Source organism: Sander lucioperca, chromosome 1 (assembly GCF_008315115.2).
Source record: "Sander lucioperca isolate FBNREF2018 chromosome 1, SLUC_FBN_1.2, whole genome shotgun sequence".
Classification (NCBI taxonomy): Eukaryota; Metazoa; Chordata; class Actinopteri; order Perciformes; family Percidae; genus Sander; species Sander lucioperca.
In genome coordinates, this window is record NC_050173.1 from 11,271,416 (window position 1) to 11,293,558 (window position 22,143).

General features: G+C 39.8%; 1 protein-coding gene and 1 pseudogene across 2 annotated transcripts in view; one reads left to right on the top strand and one right to left on the bottom strand.

Moving 5' to 3' along the window:
- LOC116034930 overlaps window positions 1-12,743 on the bottom strand; it is a 40,128-nt pseudogene extending 27,385 nt beyond the window's left edge.
- Window positions 1-21,262, top strand: part of fam163ba (family with sequence similarity 163 member B, genome duplicate a) — a 30,578-nt gene extending 9,316 nt beyond the window's left edge. Inside the window, exons 1-3 of one of the 2 annotated variants that reach the window (XM_035996538.1) lie at window positions 4,947-5,361; window positions 14,987-15,102; window positions 18,575-21,262. In XM_035996538.1, coding sequence (XP_035852431.1) covers window positions 15,010-15,102; window positions 18,575-19,015 — 534 coding nt within the window. In that variant the 5' untranslated portion in view covers window positions 4,947-5,361; window positions 14,987-15,009 and the 3' untranslated portion in view covers window positions 19,016-21,262. Of the gene's footprint in view, window positions 1-4,946; window positions 5,362-14,986; window positions 15,103-18,574 lie in introns of those variants that run through there. The other variant, XM_031278001.2, reaches the window with a different exon arrangement.
- The last annotated feature ends 881 nt before the right edge of the window (window positions 21,263-22,143 follow it).

Below are 22,143 nucleotides of genomic sequence, written 5' to 3' on the forward strand. Positions count from 1 at the left end.
GTGTGTGTGTGTGTGTGTGTGTGTGTGTGTGTGTGTGTGTGTGTGTGTGTGTGTGTGTGTGTGTGTGTGTGTGTGTGTGTGTATTTGCCCACATATGATTATATTTTAGTGTTTTGCAATAACGTATTAACCTGTCATAGTGGCAGAGCACAGTATAATCTGCTTAGTGTTGCATGGGTAATGTTTTTCACACCAGGACGTCCTAACCGAACTGAGTGTCTCGACAGACTGTCTCCTCTCTGTCACTGCGATTTTTAGGAGCAGATTTGACCGACACTGAACTTATAAACCAGGAGTGAACCAGCAGCAGGCCAGGCAGCAGCTACTGGTATTATCCTTTTAGAGTTACAATAGCATAGAATAGAAAATAACAGACACACCTATGAGCACACTATGCACACAAACAAACATGCAGAGTTTATGCATTGCCAAGGGTGAGCGCAACGTGCTGTGATTTTGTTTTCATTATTGTTATTGTTATTTATTAATATGAAAGAACAAACGGAGAGTTTGCATAAATATCTCTCTCAACAGACTGATATTCTGTCGTAAACAGCAGTTTATTTTTGTGGGGCCCTGAGACTGGAGATGCTGTAATGCTCTGCTCTTGTCTATTATATTTATGCAGCGCTAAGCAGAAACAGTAACTAATATTCATGCTATTAGAGTGAAGTTGTTTTGAGTGCGTGCATGTGTGTGTGAGGAGATGTTAGAATAAATAGTTTGCTCTACAGCATTAAATATTGCCTTCTCTGCTCGCCTAAAAATGACAATAATGTACTCACACACAGACACAGACAGTCAAATATGTGCACTTGCCTCAACTATGTATATTAAACAGAGGTCTGCACACATTCTATCTTTACGGCTGTTTTTAATCAATGCCTTGGTTGCAATTGTTGCTTGATTACCTTGTGTATCTAATGGCCCTGATACACCAAGCTGACATTCATCCATCCGGTGGCTCTGGGCCATCACTGAGCTTCTGTAGCAGACCACTGGCTGTAGTTTTTGCTGTGTGTCCAACACTACTGGCACTAGTCACCAGTGGCTGATTGAGTTTGTTGAATCGGCAGTAGAGGCAGTCAGTGCAATACTGTATACATTAGACAGACCTAAATGGGGTAAAATACTGATGCCAACACCTGTTGCAGCCTCTTTTTTTAGGGTTACTTGTTCTCTTCATTAGTGCTGGAGTTAATGTATCCAGATGCTCATTAACTTATTTGGCTCCTTTTCCGAAACCAATCTGTGTGCTCTGTAAAATAGGATTATTGTTTTAAGTGGGGAAATTATCTTAATATGTTGGGCATAATATGCCCAACATATGCATGAAGATTAAGGTCTATTTGTCTAAGCTATTCAAAAACCTAAACTTGGCCCTTAATTCCACTAATAATATAATAATAATAATAAGATAATTTCCCCACTTAAAACATGACAATAGCTGAAGTGCGCTGAGGACGCTTTTTACCGCTTGCATCACATAGTTTCAGGGCTAAGACCTGCTCTTCAAGCCATCAACTGAAAAGTTCAAAGAACTGTAGTATCTCTGAGCCAACTTTAGCGCCTGCTGGTGCCAAAATTATGGCCTGTCACACACAGACTAGTGGTATTATTTGCACAGCAGAGGGTAGAGCATGGCATGGCAGAGGGGAGGAGCAGGAAGTGCAGAAACAGAATGACAGATTGTGATTATATGCAATTATTTTGAGATGATTTGAAAGTGAAAGCTCATTTTCTTTAACCATTCAGGGGAAAGGACAATTTTGGGAAAATAATGTACTGACAGATATATAGATTACATCATTTTAAAAGATTTCTTTGTTAGATTTGTATCTGCAGTGTAAAATTAGACAGTTCAAAGTGAAAGAGGCATTGTTTGCACATTACACTACAAGGACATCATTCTTAAAAGTGAAGTGACATGAGATGTTTGTCTGCTGCTACGTTGCAAACACACACACACACACACACACACACCAAACATAGGGCGTACATATGTTTAAACATTTTGCTTCTTTTAGACTGACATGAGAGCCTTTATCTGAGCACTGATGCTACTCAAGAAAGCATCCTCATAACATGATTTTCTCCATGACCAGATTACAGCACTATACTGGGAAACAATCCGTGTTCTTTTACATTTCTGTACAAAATACTAGAGCTGACCGCTTCTGCCACGACTCAGGTAAATACAGGTGATTGTTATAGTAGATCCCGATTATGCACGTACATTAGTCAAAAGAGATTTATAGCTAAGAGGGAGAAGAGAGCAGATTAAAGGAGGCTGTGGATTTAACCTAACTCACTTGCAGAGTTTTTCTTCACTGGAATATTGTAGTGGGAACACTACACTACAATGTTGTGTTTTATATCAAAAAACTGTGACAAGGCCCAAAGAGACATTTTTGAGAACCATGATATTCCTCTGAAACAGCTTCATTTTCTACAATTTGACAACATATTCTTAAAAATGGATTGGGATTCCAGAGGAAAACCTAAAAAAAATACACTGTCTAAAAATACAGCATGTGGACAAGGAAGGGCATGGTCCGCTGCTTCCAGTGCATGCACAACGCGTTTAAAGTTACATTACATCAGCATGATATTTGAACTGGAAGAGCAACTAAGCAAGGTCATTCAGATGGATGAGAGACATTTAGCGAGCTGTGTAATTAAATGAAAAGACCCCCAGGTCACTATTACGTTTTTTTCAAACGTCCTCAAGGTGCTATATTCTAGCCGAGAGACATTTTTATGATATATCATCCATTGAGGGGCGCTAATTACAGAATTGTTTCCCAGGCAATACAAGGACGCATGAGAGGCATAAAACTATTCCTGGTTTCCAATCATCGCTAAAATAAAAAAACTACAGTAGGACCTCTATTTTCTTCATACCCAACAACCCCAAACTCTCCCTCTATCTCCGACAGCCCTTGGGATTTCCCAGGTACCTGATTCAAGGTCAGAGTTAACAGGAAGCTAAGTGTGTCAGTGCCTTTCATTAGAAGGATGAGGTCGGAGTCGAGTGCAGAGACACAAAGAAACAATGGCAAAATAAATTTTTGTACACCTGGTGAAATTTTATGCTGGAACAGGGTAAGCAGGAGCCTGAGAGGGAGAATCAAGTGATGCAGCAATCAGGGTCAGTGCAGCCAGACAGGATACTATTGTGACAAGGATTGAGGAGGAATTTGTAGGCTTTTTTGGGTCTATATTAATGCTTGCATTAAAGCACAATGGATATCAAAAATATATAAATAAACATACAGTCAAATCAACGTTGCACTATCACATCACAAAGCTCATTTTCATTCATTTAACTTTGTCATCATGTTATTGTTTAGTGAACTCATCTTCTTCCTTGTGGGGAACATTTGCACATGCACATATGCTTCAATATCATTTGTATTCTAAATTGTACTGACACATTGACATTTCAAAGAGCATTTTGAGGAACAGAATTTGAAGACTCGGGGGAGGACTTATCTATATCCCTGGCAGAGATCGCTGAGGTAGTCAAAAAGCTTCTATGTGCCATTGGTGGATGAGATTCGCCCTGAGATGCTATGGACATTGTTGGGCTGTCATGGCTGACATGTGGGGGACAGTGTCTGTGGAGTGGCAGAGCGGGGTGATGGCTTCCATTTTTAAAAAGGGGGACCAGAGGGTGTGCTCCAACTTTCGGGGTATCACACTGCTCAGCTTCCAAGGAAAGGCTTTGACTGATTGTAAAACTTCCTATCCAGAAGGAGCTATACGGATTCCATTCTTGCTGTGGAACAGTGGACCAACTATGCTACATGTGTTTTGTGGACTGGGAAAAGGCTTATGACCTTTTCCCCTGTAGAATCCAATGAGAGGTACTGCGGGAATATGGGGTACCAAGGTCGCTGCTACGAGCCATGCGGTCCTTGTATAACCGAAGTGAGAGCTGTGTCCATATACTCAGTACAAAGTCAACCGCATTTTAGTGGGTGTTGGCCTCCACAGGGCTGTCCTTGTCACTGATTTGGTTTGTGATTTTTAAAGACAGGATATCAAGGCCCAGCCCGAGAGAGGAGATTGTTCAGTTTGGGAACCCCAGAATTGCGTCTCTGCTCTATGCAGATGATGAGAGTCAGTACCTCCAAGTCTGAGGCCATGATTCTCTGCCAGAAAACGGTGAATTGCTGCCTCCAGGTTGGGAGTAAGTTACTGGCCCAAGCAAAGGAGTTCAAGTATCTACGAGCATTGTTCACAAGTGAGGGCAAAATGGAGCGTGAGAACAGGCGGTTTGGTGCTGCGTCAACAGTGATGCGGGCGTTGCTTCCAGCCTTTATGCTAAGCTAAGCTAACCGTCCCCTGGCTGTAGTTCCACACGTAACTCACAAACACTAGGGTGGTCGATAATCTCATCTCACTCACAGCAAAAAAAAGTTGAAAAAGTCCAAAATGTTGAACTATTCCTTTAAAGCCATACAGCTGTATCATCAGCATATCACAGCAGGACAGGTTGTGCTCCAAAGGAACAGTAATGAAGTGTTCAAGATTGATCACAATGACGGATCATTATCTTCATGATGGCGCATCACATCAATATGTAAGTGATGGTAGATGTGATGAATGTGTAATTTTCTCTGATAACATACATACTGTAGGTGAAAGTTATGTAAGTTAAATTTAAATTTGGCAAATACTAGTTGAATACTCACTGATTGTATATCTTATTAGATGATAGACAAAGACTAATCAAGGACAAAGAGCTGTAATCAGATTACGTCACGAAGAAGGGTTCATTGTGTCTTTCTTTATATTATTAGATTGGAACTCTGTTATCAAAGTTAGTGAGGTTGAAAACCAACACCTGGCATAAAAACTTGAGCACTCTGAAGGACATAATTCACCAAACTTTTAAACATGAATAAATTTTTTAGGACTTGTGTAATTTCCTTAGAGAACCATGCATGTGTGTATGCGTTGTGTCTTTGGCTGCAAATATGTGTGTGAAATCCTTCTTTGATAGCTACAGCTGTAATAGGGCTCATCCCATTGTTCTCGAGGCATGTTATTGTCTCGTGTGTATGACTGGAATTCACCACCTACTGTGTATTGCTTCCCCATTCAACTGAAAGCCTGTCAACAGCCATTATTCCTAGCAAGACCTCTGTTGTGATCCCTGCCATGTTTCATCGAAGCGTGGCAATTTATTCCGAAGCCCATTGTCTGAGCATGTTAGCTAGTACTAAAATGATTGCATGTGAGTGTCTGTGTGTGTTTGTGTGTGAGTGTCCCCACTGCTATTCTTTTTTGTGCCTAACCAAACCTCTTGTCATTTCTGTGGACGAATACCAGCGAAAGGAGCTGAGCAGACAAGTATGTCTTTCTCCTGTACTATTTCACAATGAAGTCTGAGTTGCGTGTTTGCGTGTGTGTGTGTGTGTGGTTAAATAATTAACACTGTTCACCGCTTCTGTAACACATCCCTCACACACTGTTCTGATTAAGGGAGCCCCAGGAGATACACACTGCCTGCCTTCCCTGCACATAAGTGATCCTGCATGTACATGTCTGTGTGTGTGTGTGTGTGTGTGTGTGTGTGTGTGTGTGTGTGTGTGTGTGTTTTGTGCATGCTATTACTGTGTGTGTGTGCACTTATTAGAGAAGGTCGGAGTAAGACCATTTTTCTCAAAAACAGTTGAATACCACCGCAGGAACACTGCTCATAACATGGATAGGTTTACAGGTTTATAGATAATATATTTTACTATAGCATAATATGTTTTGTTTTAGCTTTAACTGAAATTCAACAAATACGTGACATCACATCCAAATTTGTATATTTTACTAAAAAAACAATACATGGAAAATTGTCTCATTGGCTGTATTTATTATGTGAGGTAAAACTGAAAATGCCAGCATACTATACGTACAATGTGACCATGGCAGCAGTGTAGCAATCTAAGCACTATGAGTATTTCTGTACCAATACCAGTACAGTATTTTTGGCCACTTGGGGACAGTAGAACAAGCTGTAAACAAAACATTAACATATTATGTAAGGGATAATGTAGAGCCAGCCAGTCATTATTGTGAATTAGAACCCTGACAGGGTGATGCAGGACAGAGGTCGGAAACAACACTGATAAGAGCAGTAAGAGTTAACTAAAACAGTGAAGTTGTAAAATAGAAACAATGAGCCGAAAGACGCATAAACACTCCATAAAGATGAGGCGAACTGCAGAGCTGCTGAGGGGTTTTAACCCACTGTTATTGATACAATAATATCAAAATATTGATTAGTGGCTTTGAAGCTCATCAATATGAGTAGACAGGTTATTGATTTTTTTTAAAGGGGAACTACATCCATTTTCCATGTTATATCAATGTTCTAAGACAGTCCAAAAATATAAGTAATTATGAACAACTCTCTCCAAAATCCAAAAATTGATGATGTCATGAAGTATAGTGTAAACTGCTCCATTGATAATAAATTGGGAAAAAAAATTATAGATCATACTGAGATCACACAGGGGAATATTCTTAGTATATGGGCACCTTTTCTGTTTCAGAACTGAGAACACTACAATATAATAAAGCTCATTTCGGTATCAAAAAAACATTCTGTGGGTTCACAAAATCAGTATCCCATTCATTGTCTATGCAGTAGCTCAGACTTTATACTTGATGACATCACACATTTGAGACTTACTTCTCTCTTCTGGTTTGGGAGAGAGTAGCTCATGTTCAACAAAATAAAATTTTTCCACGGCCATGGAAATAGCATATTGGAATTCTTAATTTAGGTTCCTCTTTAACAAAGCTCTGACTTAAGCAATATGTGAAGACTTGATTAGAGGCCTGCAGTAGGCTACATTACATCAATAACTCTCCGCGTCACCTAAATGTCAAATAAACATTCAATACACCTCCATTCCCTGTTCTCTTTTCCTGACACCAAAAATGTCCCAAAATCACCACATTTCCCTCTTCAATTTAACTCAAAGCCTATAACGCTCTGTTCTTGTTATTCCTTCATATTGATTTGGTTGGTAGACTGTGAGCTGCAGATTGGATTAGAGTCCAGCTGTATTCCAGCCTGTGGGGAGAGTAGCCGTGTTGTGTTTATAGACAGGTCAGATAGCTACTGTAGAGACAGTCTGATCCATTCTAACGTTATAGAGCATCTCTGGAGAGACATCTCACAATGAAAGCTAACATGGTTTAGACAAGTTACCCACAGAGGAATTCAACGTGGTTTAGAGTAGAGAAAATCAGAGCTGTCAGTCACTTGGTTAATAGTCCACACTATAGTAAAGTGTATGTGAGCAGGCTAAGGGATGCTGATGGAGAGCACTGTCTACTCCAGGATGTGGAAATGGAAACTTGAATAAAGTCGATGTAGATTGCGAACTGGGTAAGCAGGAAATATTAGGAATGTTTGTTTACATTTACCTCACAATGCTCCATATGACTTTGGCAGTCCTGCTTATTTTTTCTCTATTTTTATTTTAGGGTGTGTCTAAGTCCTAGTTGAGTTACATGTTGACAACAGCAGCCTATGCTGCTGGGTGCTTGCTGCTGATTATGTCTTGCACCATTGAGTCATAGCTTAGCAACAAGCCTGCTGTGCTATTTTTGGTTTCAGGCAATTATCCACAATGCAGTGTGAGGGAGTAGTCCTATGACACTTACAGATTGTGGATGTAATAAAAGAAAGAAGGTCTGTACCCACATCTGTCAAGTGTCTGCAGGTTTTTCCCCAAATATACAAGAATGTTACTAAACTTGGGAACTGAGTAATAACTTTTTTTTATCTATTTGAAAAAAATAATAATTGTGTGGTGCGGTGAAGTATACCCGCAAGGCAAGAGGGCAAAAGGGCACTGCAAGACAATGTTAAGTTATGGGAAAGGAGGAAAAAAAACTGAATGCATAATTTACTGTTTTTACCTCAAATATTTGCTTCATTCCTGTAGCACACTCAAGCTTTTGCAGTGTTTTCTTTTTTAAATTGCTGATTTATTTCATTTCTGCCTGATTTAAACAAGAAACATGATTTACAAATCCATCTCAACTCTCATTTTTTCTTACTTATATATCACTATTATACTTTAAAATATAATTGAGTACTTAGAATGTGCATTATGTTATTAGGGCTGGGAAATCATCACGATACTCATGTCACGATACGATATTACTGCGATCTGCAAAATGGGATTGTCAAGCAGACAAACTGATACTTGGCGTCTGTGTATCTATACAGTATTACCACGGAAAATATCGTAATACTATGCTGTATTGATTTTTTTTCCCACCCCTATATGTTATATAAATACATAGTAGAAAGGATGGTCAGATAAGATGCATGAAATGCAATTAGAGCATCGGAGATACTGTTCCTGCGGTTGTTGCTGTGACTGTAACATTGGGTGACATTGTGGATTTACAAGACTTTTCAAGAAATACTCTAGTTACCTAAAAGAATACATTGATAATGAACAAATGTCTGAGCTTGCAAGTGCAATTTATGCAGTAATGCTAACGGTAATCATACTGAAACCCTGCACACATTACAGCACTTCAAAATTATTATTGTGTCATAATACATTACGGTTATGTGTCATCATAAGTACCCGACTATAACTGTAACAGACCACACATGACCATACTCAACTGTGATGTCCCACTGAGGTCAGTGTAGCGATGCATGTTCTCCATATGGGTTCAGCTAAGGTTCCTCTTAACTGCTGTTGTTATGTAGCACAATATACTGTAGTATAAGTGAGCACGTAAGGGTTCAACGTACTGTTGACACTGTACACACACTGGCTGTTGCAGGGATCAAACTCCTCAGTTATGTGACAGCCTCAAAGACTGTACAGCTAAGGGAAATCAGAAAAAAGGAATTACATTTTTTTATTTAAATGACATCACAATGTTTGTGATTAATGTACGTTACTTTCTAGAGTAAAATTAATATTTAAAGCCTCTAGGCTCGAGGCTTCTTCCTGTAATCCAGCTGCTGTAGAGACTGAAAAGAGGTAATTAAAGGGAAGCATTGATCTAATAAGCTGAGAATGAGGTCAGTTCAGTCTCAAGTCAATCTTACTGCTACAAATGTTCTTATTACATTCTGTAGCATTCATTTCTATCTGCGTGTGAACAAAACTAGCATTGACTACCTGAATCAACAAAAAAATGTAGTCTAGATAACATAAAGATCATGGTTTGGTTTTTGTGAATCACACAACAGGATAGCTACACTACAATCAATTACATTTTTGGAAGGCTGTAAATTCGAATAAAAATAACAAATTCTCCTCAATTCCTACCCAGATCAAGGTCAATGACTGTCTATTGTCTGACCATAAAGAGATTAGTTTAGCCTTCGATAAACATTTTGTAGCTGCCGGTCACCTTTTTGAGAATGGGGGATTGGATCGCCTTCTAACTGATAACAATGTATTCACTGTTCATCGCAGGCATACATTTACCGTCGATCCTGTCTGCTCAAGTGTAGTTAAAAATGTTCTCCTTACCATCGATCGCAGGAATTATACTGGAGAGGACAATTTGGACACCTATTTTCTTAGGCTCTCAGCCCATATTATCTCAGAACTGAATATAACTCGTATTTTCAATCTTTCAATTTCCTCTGATATTGTTCCCAGTATTTAGAAAATGCCGCATGTTGTACCCCTACATAAGGGAGGTGATAAAGACTATCTCAACCACTATAGACCAATATCCAAACTGCCATGTCTGGTAGGTCCTGGAATCTCTGGTCATTTTTTTATTTTTTTTATTTAACCTTTATTTAACCAGGTAGGCCGTTGAGAACAGGTTCTCATTTACAACAGCGACCTGGCCAAGAAAAGCGTAAGCGTACAAGACAACATATAGTTTCACAATCAACATAGTGCAAGAGAACAAAATACAATAGGCTACAAAGGTACAGATTAAGTAGGCAGTTCAAGCCGGTGCAAAGTGAGGTGTAAGTAAGTCGATGGATATGCGAAAGTGATATGGTGATAACATAATATACATGAAATAGACAATTAATAACATTGCTGAGATGTAGTAAAGAGACAGATCAATTAAAGGTGCTTCCATTTTGAGCCCATTTTAGTCAGGCTTTAGAGCAGGGCACAGTACTACAACTGCTGTTACTTTGGTCATAAATGACATTGTATCAGCCTTAGATAAAAAAAAAAAAACAGTACTGTGCTGCACTATTTATTGATCTTTCCAAAGATTAGTTAAACTGGGAAGCTACAATTCGGAATTTTTAACAGTAAGAAAAGTTGTTCCACAGGGCTCAATCTTAGGTCCAGTTATTTTCATCATCTATATCAATAATATAATTTCATCATTGGTAAACTGTCATGCCCATTGGTACGCGGATGATACAGTGCTGTATTATGTTGCTGATTATGTTCAACTAGCAGTTGAAAACTTTCAGCGTTCCTTTAATATGTTGCAAGAAGCTCTTAAAGACCTAAGACTTGTACTAAACGCTGATAAAACAAAGTTTATGTTATTTTCCAGAGCCAGAGCTATAGATTATACTAACTACTACTAATATTTCCACTATGAACAAACTTATGATTGAGAGAGTCACAGAATATAAATATCTCGGCATCTGGATTGATGAAAAGCTCTCTTTCAAATTTCACATTGATAATCGTGTGTGCCGACTCAGGCAAAAACTTTATTCCATTTCTACAGGAATAAAAGCATCTTCCCCATGTTTTGTAGGAAAAGGGTTTTTGAAGCAGTTTTCATGTCGGTCTTTGACTATGGTGATGTGATTTATAGACATGCATCCTCTTCAACTCTTAAATCTCTGGACTCAGTCTACTCTGCCTTAAGATTCATAACCAGTCATGTCAATGGTACACAACATTGTGTTTTATATGAAAGTGTAGGGTGGTCTTCTCTCCAAGAGAGACATGATACTCACTGGTATCTCTTTATCTATAAGGCCCTTGTTGGAAAACTATAATCTTACCTTACGGAACTTCTCTGTTCCTGTTCCTCAGAGGGACATTATCAGAGTCGGTGACTGGCTTTTGCTTCATGTTCCACAAGCTCGATCTGAACTTAGAAAAACTGCTTTTAACTTTAGTGCACCTGACTCCTGGAATTACAGCACTTCCTTAAAATCAACTCATTTGTGCCTTTTGGACAATTTAGAAATCTGGTTTTAAACCTGCAAACTTCTACTTGTACTTGCTTTACATAGTAACTAATTCACATACTTTCTTTTGCATATGTAATATCCTAATTTATTTATCAAATAATTTTTCCCAATTCAGAAAGTTGTATCGTCTTTCTATCTTTCTTGTGATGGTGTATTCTTTAGTGTTGTTTGTTTTGTTGTTGTCTTTGTAATTTCACTCGATGACATTGCAAATGAGGGCCGCCCCTCGATCTTTCAAGGATAAATAAAGGTTGAAAAAATATAAATACAAATGAAACATGCAATTTTTGCACAAAAGCAAGTAACAAAAAGAAACTGCAATCACATAAAAACAAGATAGATTAGATAGTTACAGTAACTATCGCGCTGCGATTCTAAGCAGAGGTTAGTGAACATGAACTCAAAGCTCATGGGTCAACATCTCCATTTGTCTTTGTTGTTACCTCTTACTTCAGGTCAGAATTCACAGCTCACCCACAGCTGTCTGGGTGGATGTTTCAATAAAGGTCATGATCTTTATCTCTGTCCACTTACATTATTCTGTTTCTTTTTGATCTGCTCATTAATAAATCAGAGCAAAATGAAAAATATCTATTTTTAATTTGTTTTTTCTCTCCTTCATCTGATATTCCCTTAGTCTAGACTTGTAAATGTTCCCTGTGTCACCAAGATATGCATCTAATTAAGGACGCACTGCTCTTAGAATGCTGTTTCATTGTGACTTTAAAAGCCCTCTCAGGAGACTGATTTGATTAATAATTTTCTGTACTGGTTTGGCAATATACTGGTCTGTCATGCCATTAAAGCTTATTTGAATTTCATTTCTCTCCAGTACCTGTTATACATCATCGTCCATAAGATGTCCAGTCAATGTCTTTGTAGACATTGTTCTTATACTTTTGTGCTTATATGTTTAAAAGAGAGGCATATAGGGAACCATAAATCACTGACTATCTGTATTAATTCTGAGCTGATTTTTTGTTTGATTTCCTCTTTCACTTCATTGGTATTGACAACACTTTCAGATACTGACCTTATAGCCTCCATTTAAACACAGACATTTTGTTTATACATATATAATTCCCCACTCGGCCCATCCTGGACGGTCCTCTTCCTTCAAGCTCACGTCCTCTACCTGAGGCCTGGGATCCTGAGGGTACTGTGCAGTATCTTAGCCGTTCTTATGACTGCGCTCTTCTGGACAGAGATCTCAGATGTTGTTCCTGGAATTTGCTGGGGCCACTGTCCCAGTCTGGGGGTTACAGCCCTGACTGCTCCGATTACCACTGGAACCACTGTTACCTTCACTTTCCACATCTCCTCTAGCTCCTTTGTAAGCTTTTGGTATTTTTCAAGCTTCTCGTGTTCCTTCTTCTTGATGTTGCTGTCTATCTATCACAACCACCTTCTTCTGCTGTTTGTCAACCACCACGATGGCCGGTTGGTTAGCCATCACCATTTTATCAGTCTGGATCTGGAAGTCCCACAGCTCTGTCATTCTCTGCCACCTTTGGAGGTGCCTCCCACTTTGACCTTGGGACTTCCAGCCCATACTCGGCACAGATATTCCTGTACACTATGCCAACCACTTGGTTATGGCGTTTCAGGTATGCCGTACCTGCCTGCATTTTACACCCCGCTGTTATGTGCTGGACTGTCTCAGGGGCATCTTTACACAGCCTGCACCTGGGGTCTGGTATGGTAGACCCCGGCCTCTATTGATCTTGTGCTCACAGTGTGTTCTTGTGCTGCCATGATTAGTGCCTCTGTGCTATCTTTCAGACCAGCCTTTTCCAGCCATTGGTTGTTTTCTCAATATCAGCTACTTCTTCTATCTGTCGGTGGTACATGTCATGCAAGGGTCTCCTCATCACCGGGTTTCTGCTGCCTTAGAAATTATCTTAGTAGGTTATGGCTCTGACGCTAACTAGCATTGTGAGGAGCTTTCTTGTCTTGATATCAGTAGCTTCTATCTCTTCCTTTGGCGAGGTTATTATGCCAGCTGGGTATCTAATGACTGGCAGTGCATATGTGTTGATGGCTCGGACCTTGTTCTTACCATTCAACTGGCTCTTCAGGAGCTGCCTTACTCTGTGTAGATACTTGGCTGTGGCCGACTCATGGTTTCCATTTGCCTGCGGTATTCCAAGGTATTTGTTGCTGTCCTGAACAGCTATGTTGTCTGGTAGTTCCACCCAAACAGTTGTGACCACCTTACCTCTCTTTGATACCATCCGACCACATTTATCTGATCCAAATGACATTCCGACGTCATTGCTGTAGAGCCTTGTGATGTGGATCAGTGAGCCACTTGTGATCATCTCTCTCAGGTCATCTGCCCTTGTGTTAAGCCTGAGCTGCTCTTGCGTCCTGGCACCTTCTTGCCATAGCATCTTTGTTGTACCTCGTTAATCTCTAGTTGTGATATCAGTCTGTGGCTGCGGATATTGGAATACTGAACTCTGATGTTGGGTTTCTCCGCCCAATTCCAAGAATTTCATGTTCTTGTTCCAGTAGCCCATTTCTCATCAGGTTGCCCTGGTTCCCTGACACCTGACGCAGACCTTTTTGACCCACTTTCAAGCCGGTATGACTCTCCTAATTGTGATTTTGCTCGGTTTTGCTCGGAAGGGTCTTGCCGAAGACGATTCGATGTTAGCCACACCCTAACCACGCCCCGGGCCGGGCTCTTGCATGAAAGTCAATGGTGTTACCCACTGAGCTATCTATGTATATATTTCTGGTACTAATATTAAGACCACATTAAGATGTTTTACACTGTTATTACTACTACTTTTGCATGTTGCATAAGCAGTGGGCATGAACAAAAGTCTCTGGGATTGGGCATTTATGAGTCCTAGGTGCACAATATATAAATATTCATTCAACCATGTACCTGGCTTGAAAATTTCACGAAAAACATAATCTCAGCAAAATCCCTTCGCTTTTTCTATTGCTTTTTCTCTTAAACTTTTTCAATCTTTTTAGCCATCTAACAACCCTATCTGTGTTCAAATTCACATACTAACATACTGCATACTGCCTACTAAATTAACGATTTACCAGCAGACTGTGTACCAGCACACTTAAATATGTTACTGCTTATGCCAGGAATAGTATGTTACTATGTGATTTTGAACCTGTTTTTTCTTTGTCATAACCTCTTTATCTCCTCTTTCTTCTATCCACTCCTCTTTATTTCCATCTGCCCTCTGTTTATGTTTTACCTCTCCCCATCTAACTCTCTCAGCACCTTCTTCATCCCCTTCATCATTTTGTTTCTCTGTTTCATATCCATTCGTCAAATCCCTTTCTATCCTTATTACTCCGCTCATCTTGACCTCTTTCTCCCTCTCGCTCCATGTCAATTTGCCATTCACTCTGTCTTTGTTTCGCCTGCTCTGCTCAGTCACTTTAACTCTCTTACCATCAGTTTATCTCTCCCCTGCCATTCCTTCTCATTTCTATTGCTGCTCTGCTGTTGAATGCTGATTTCCTTCATTCTCTCACACTTCTTTTTTCTATGTGTTCCAGCCTGAGATCCCGTCTATATTATGAGCAGCATTTGTAGGATGATTCTATTACATGTCTCCTAACTGCTGGATAATTCAATAAGCACCACTGAGATGACACACAGTTATAATCTACTTAATGAAGCCACTGTGCTGATGAATTGTGTGCTTTCTCCTCTGTAATTTTTTCTCTCAATCACTCCCTACCCTCCTTTATTCTTTTCTACTCTTTCTCTCTCACTGCTCCTCTCATTCCATCCTTTCCTCCTCTTGCTCTCTGCAGGGTGTTGATGGAGAGCCATTCGAATGACAGCCGGGACAGTGGTCATCACTGGTGGAATTCTAGCTACAGTTATATTACTCCTTATCATCGCAGTACTGTGCTACTGTAGGCTACAGGTGAGGCCACAGCTGCTTTAAGACACTGTTGCATTCACTTTATTTCCTCTGAAATTCTGCAGAGCTGCAAGTAAGGGATGTCCTTGTATAGAACTTTGTAAGTCACAGGATAATCACAGTGTGTGCTAAGACTGCACAATCATCTGTGTTATCTGAACAGAAAATGTCTCTGCAGCTGTATTCAGAATTGCAAAAAAATACAATAATAATCTATTTATGCTAATTGGCGAATGGTGGCCATGATTTTAGGTGGACCTGTTAAGCCTATCTGAGAATAGTTGGTCTTTGTAAGGAAAGAAAGTCCCCTTAGTTACCACTGAGTAATGGTAATTTACAGTAACGTCAGCTTGCTAATATTCTCACAAGAACATTTCTAACATGTTCTTGTTTAGCAGGCATAGTCTTTACAATGTTCACCATCTTAGTTTAGCATATTAGCATGCTAACATTTCAATAGCACTAAACACAAAGTACAGCTGAGGATGATGGGTGATGGGTGATGATGATTTATGAGGACAATGGTTAACTGCTCCTCAGATCTCTGCAGAGTTTTCTGTTGCACGACTAAAACAACCTTTGAACGTACACGTTCCACCAAAACAAGTTCCTTCCCGAGGCTATTTTGCTCCGCTAGGCGCTTAGCACCGCCTGAGACAATTGTGATTGGTTTAAAGAAATGACAATAAACAAGAGCACGTTTTTCCCCCATCCTGGATTGCTGTGTGGACTAGCTAGACCCTCCTTCGCAGCACTGTGGAGGGAGGTCTGGCAATGCGAGACTAGTCATAAACCAAAGTATTGGACAAATGAACATTTTGACCTGATGATGTGGCTAGAAGAAAAGTCAGGGGATCACCAAAGTTAACACGATTTATTCTGAGGGGAACATGAATGTCTGGACCAAATTCCATGGTGATCCCTCCAATAGTTGCTAAGATATTTCAGTCTGGACCAAAGTGGTGGACCGATCGTACGAATGACCATTGCCATCTCTAGAGGCATGCTGCTAGCGTGGCTAAAATGTACATTCGGTAATGAAGCAAAACGTTTCTGTATGTAGTAGTTCTTTATCTGGTTCTTTGGCTCTCGGTGACTGCTCGCTATGACAGATCATAATTGTAACTTCAGGTGAATCATCTTTTCTACAGTAGTAGAATAGGAAATGCCCAAGATTGCTACAACACTGTGAGGAATATTAGCCATGTCTGCACTCACAAAAATTAGAGCCAACGCTCCTTTGATCCTTATCCCACATTAGTTGTATTACAGACTTCAGTTTCATTTTTGTTTCATGTTTAAAAGTTATCATGCTGTCAATCTTTCTATGGGATTGTGCTCTGATGTTCAGATCACTGGTCTTGGCCAGGTTGTCTGTATTCTGTAAGAATAAAATGAAAATGGAATTAGGTGATAAGAACTGCTTTGTGTTTTCATGCTTGACAAACTCCAATTAGGTTGAAACACCACCTGGAAGCCTTACTGCAGTGTGGATTGCTTTTAAAGCATGTGGGTTTGTTTCTGTTTTAAATTATACTGTACACTTTTTGTTACACTGAACTGATCCCCTGTGCATTTGAAACAAACTTCTGCCTTAATTTATCAACTTTATTAACAACCCCATATTTGCTTCCTGTTGTGCAGCTGAACAAACTGCAACTTCAACAGTCTAAATGCCCTGAAAGTGAACCCTAAATCACAATGCATTATAGCCACTCCCACCAAAGTGGTTTGAATTGACAAAAAGATAATCTTGTTATCAGCTCTCCTCATTTGAACATTTGTGAACCATAAAGTCATTTATTTAGCTTTAATATACACAACATTTGGGTCTCAACAGTTTAATCTAGGGACATGAAAAATATATCATTTTCCATTAGAGAGCATAAATGATATTTTCACCAAAGAATCCAAATTTCCAAAGGTCCTTAAAATATTTTTATAAGATTTGCTCTAAACCCCAAATTTATTTTAAAAAAAAAATTACAAGAGCAGTTTATTCAGCTCATCCTAATTGATTGGACACAATGCTGTTACTGCCATTATCTCAAAAACTTAAAGGTACTGTGAGCAAGACTCTCTTTTTTCATTAAATGCTTTGCATGTGGATATGGTGTATCTGCACTTAATTCTTTGGGATTCAGAAGTCAATCAAACAGCCTGCCCACAGTTTATATGGGAAAAGGAGCAGGGGAGCTTGGAAACCAAAACAATGGGCTGACATTAGCTGAATGCTGCACAATTGGGTAAGCAGTACTAGAAATCTTTTCACATTGCATGGAGTCAAATATTACTTAATGAAGTTTAAAAGGAACAGAACAAATGAAAAAATATGTTATGACAGTCAAAATTGGGATGATCATATGTGTACATTTATATGTGCATAATGGCTAAAAATCAGGCTTTGGCAAAAGTGTCCAACATATAGGGATTCAAAAGCTCTGAACACCCTAGAGATATTTACCACCTTAAAAAAGTGATGTAAAACATCACTTTAGCATTAATCCAATGGTCAGGCTAGGGTCTCGTATGGTAGCTCACTGCCATGTGTGTGTGTGTGTGTGTGTGTGTGTGTGTGTGTGTGTGTGTGTGTGCGTGCGTGCGTGCGTGCGTGCGTGCGTGCGTGCGTGCGTGCGTGCGTACGTGCGTGCGTGCGTGCGTGCGTGTGTGTGTGTGTGTGTGTCTGAGAATGAGAGGCAAATTGTAGGGCAGCAATTGAATAAACTATATGATCCTTTCCACTTAGATCTTATTACAGTTCTTGGGACTCCTATATTTCACAGCAAAATCAAAAGTGATCCACAGATTTTGGCTTCAAATTGGCAGGATGCCAGGAATGAATTTGAAAGCATTTTGTGAGCTAGAAATAGCAACCACAAATTCTCCACTGAAGTGGATTCTGTTCACAAATCTTTTTGAACTGTAATAGTTGAGGATTTGGCACGATAGAAAATAATCACAGACAAAACCTTTTTGACATCATGCGCACATGCAGGTGCAGCTTCACATATGAACATGGGGTCATGTGGATTTGCGATTACCTCATGGGGAAATGGGCTAAAGTGAGGTTGGATTATGAGAGACCTCCTCTCTCTAAAGAGTGTTGAGTGAATGCATGCTTTCTGTCCATAGTTTGAAAACCACAGACAATTGTGGTAGCCTGACGTTATATATGTGTAAATGCATACATTTAAGCTATATTTATTTTATATGGAATGTTATTTGCCATTTCTTCTACTCAATATGTACAAACTCTCCTACTTTCTGCTTGTAAGCATTAATTGTTAATCCACTATTCTGTTATGCCTCTTTTTAACTCCAGTCTTCTTTCCCTCATTTCTCTTTCATTTTACACCATTCGGTATCTTTTTGCTCTAATATTATCCCTGCCTCTCCCTCCCTTTTTCTTCTCTCATCTCTTCTCCCCATCATAATTTTTCTTCCTATCCCCTCCTCCTTCCTCTCTCACCACCAGTATTATTGCTGCAAGAAGGAAGAGTCCGAGTCGGAGGAGGAGGAGCCAGATTTTGCGGTTACGTCCCGCCTTCCACCTGTCCACTCCAATCACAACATTGTGGCGGCGACGGCTGCCGCCTCTTCCATCCCAAATGGCCCCGCCCTTTTCCCCACCCCTCCACTGGCCAGGAAACTAACGCGCTCACAGACCTTCTGTCCATCCTGTACACACTATGAGCTGCCTTTCTACCTCCAGCCCCCCCCTCAGCCGCAAATCCATCATCAACCTGATGGGTTGAGGAACGGAGGTGACCGGATCATCTACCGAAGCGTCCAACAGCAGGATCTGGACCTGCCAGTGCCTGTTAACATTACAAACTACCGTAAACCAAACCTTGCCCGATCAGTCACCATGAGGGACATGTTCACACGCAGCTGTAGCATCAGCACTGATGTTTAGCTGGGCACGGTTGGAACTCTGTGTAAGTTTGTGCTTAAATGAATTGGGATGGCCTAGGCCGGACTGGGCTTGAGTCAGACTGTGTTTTTGTCATCTTGACCAATTTAGTCAAGTCTAGTATGGTATGATCTAGTCTGGTCTTGTTCTACTAGTCACCTCTTGCAGAATGGAGGACTCAGATGGCTCTCAGGACAGGATTTTTAAAGGTACTATGCTCAGGTCCAGGACTAAACACTTGGGCCAATAAAGTATTTCAAAAAAAATAAAAAAGTTAAATTATCAATAACATGAATTTCTTTTCGTATTGTTTTGAATAGCTCTTTTTTAACAACAACAATGGAATTTGTTTCACAATTTGATAGAATTTGTTTAGCCCTACTTCCTCTGGACTCTTCTACCCATGGCCTGAAAAATACACAGATTCCCGCCATGTCAAAATGACATAACCGGCAGGGATTTTCTCTCTGCCATAGCTGCTACTGTACAAACAAAATATGATTAGGAGAAATCCAGTGATTCCCTCTCCTATGATGGGATGATCTGTCTGTTCCTCCATCCACCGATTATAGAGATTATAAAATATCACTCACCACCAGTGGAGGAAGGGGGATGTCATGTTTTAGCTGCCACCCACTGGCAGTTTAGATAGACTTTACTTAATATTTGGCATAAAAGACATAAAGGGCTCACAGAAGATGAAAATCCCTGCTTGTTTTCCACATCCTTTCATAGAGGTCTCCAGTTTGACGGGAGGCTGGTTTCTCTGAGCTGACAACACAAAGTGTACAGTATATACTACACTTCATCAGAGACAGACCTCTGAGTTCTTGCAAGCAGGGTGGACTAGGTGCCAAAGGGGGATAGGTTCTTGCATTTGTCTGCATTTGTGTGACTGTGCTTGCATGCATGTGTGCGTGTGTGTATAACTGGATCAGTTGTTACCCCAGGATTCTTATTCCATACAATTAAACACAGTCTGTCACCCCTATGTATACCAAACCTAGCGGTGGGTAGCAATAATATTTTAAACTTGTAAAGGGTGAAGGGATTGTATTAGTTTGCCACTTTACCTTTAAATTTATGCTAATGCGAGAATTACCCAACCAGATGACGTGACAAAATCTATTTTGTAAATGTTTCTTTTACTGATCAATGCTATAACACACTCAAGTTGTAGGTGGCAGTCAGAGGAGTAAAACGTTTTTACAGCAACACTTAACTTTAGAGTTTGATGTTCATTTTAGTTATTCACTGAAGTTTAACTTTGTGGACTCCTCAGTGCATTCTATTTTGTCATCTCTGATTTGTTGATATATGGAATTATGGGCAAAAGATGAATTCACCTTTAAAGGCACATCTATAAATATTTAACAGGCCATAGCATACACTCCAGTGTCTCTCTTCTCTCGACTGGATAGACTGAGGAATATTTGCTCTTCCTCTGAGGTACTCAGAGAGTTCCTTCCTGGGATTGTTTTTATTTTCTGTGCTTGGCTGATTGGCCTGGCTGGAGGGCTGATTTTCTGAGCGGAGGAACAGGGGCTGAGTTTTATGGACACAGGACACACGATGAATGAAATGATTTACTGCTTGATTTCAAGAAGAACTGCTTGTGGTTGTCTGAGGGGCATGAAACTGATTGGAGTGTCCTTCTTGGAGCCTCCCCCCTCTTAAAATGGATGGTAAATGCTGTTGTACCTCTCTCTCTCTCTCTCTCTCTCTCTCTCTCTCTCTCTCTCTCTCTGTTGATTTTATCAGCAGTCATGCCCATTTATATTCCCAAAGGGTGAAACAGTGAGTGATTTTGTTTTGAGTTTTTCCTCTTGTGACGTGCTTTCCTGCAAATACACTACTATGACACACACACACACACATACACACACACACACACACACACACACACACACACACACACACACACACACACACACACACACACACACACACACACAGTTGTCAATTCTATGCTTTCCTTACTTTTTAAACAGATGTGACAGTTGCACAGGAAACTTTGTGCCATATAGAATTATGAGAGCAATTTATTATTATTATTATTATTATTATTATTATTACAAGTGTATATTCAAATGCAGTGTTGCTTCTCCCTACAGTATTTGAATTACTTGCTTTATTTTATGATCCAGCTGGGTTTTTTAGACACAGTACAGTACAGCAGAAATGTTTCTGTCCTTGTTTCTAATATATAACTAGCAGACACATTGTTGCTAATAAAATGGTGTGAAAATCCTTCTGATCTGTTTTGTTGTTGCTGTTATTTTCAATCATTTGTATTTCTTATGGCTCAAATTTATATTCAAATGTTTATAAATGACAAGCCTGGGGAGTTCAAATTCAAGTAATTTATACATTTACAACTATGTTTGCATTGTGTACTTTTATATGAAGTGCCTATTGATATAGGGATAAGGATTATGAATGGACATTTATGAGAATGTGCATTGCCTGGGCATGGCTCCAGTGGATTCATCCTGGATTATCTTATTTAGTGAACTGTTAAACGCATATATCAGCTAGCTGCAATATATACTTTGAAAAACGACCCATTGTAGATTGAAAACAGCAATCTAATTATGTTTTTCTTGGTGCATGTTTGTCTCTTTGTTGTTGATGAAGCTCATAAGACAACACCTGTTCATCATCTTAACTCATAGAGGAAATTTACTGTTATGCTCAGCGGCAGCCAAACACAGGTGTAATTATCATATACTATAAACATTAGTATTAATTAAATCAGTGAACCTATTAATATGCTTTAGACATACTGTAGCTGATAAAACAGTGAAGCCTGCCAAACCTCTAACCAGAACAACAGCGAAGTCTGTACACACAGACAGTGCACACAGATCCAGTCAGCCCTGAGGTGACGAGGTGAGAGTCATGACAGCAAACATGTTTGAATAGGAAGGCTGAGAAACAAGAATGTGATGCTTACATTAAGTGTGACGATAAACCAATAAACCAACCTGACAGTCAGAGGCAAGGAGATGATAGCCACAAGGAGAAGTCATCCGGCTAGAAGACAAAAATGGGAAGCTTTATTCTGACAATAAACTGAGTGAGTCAGATAGGCAAGCAGACTAATCATACAATAGAAAAACAACTGAGAA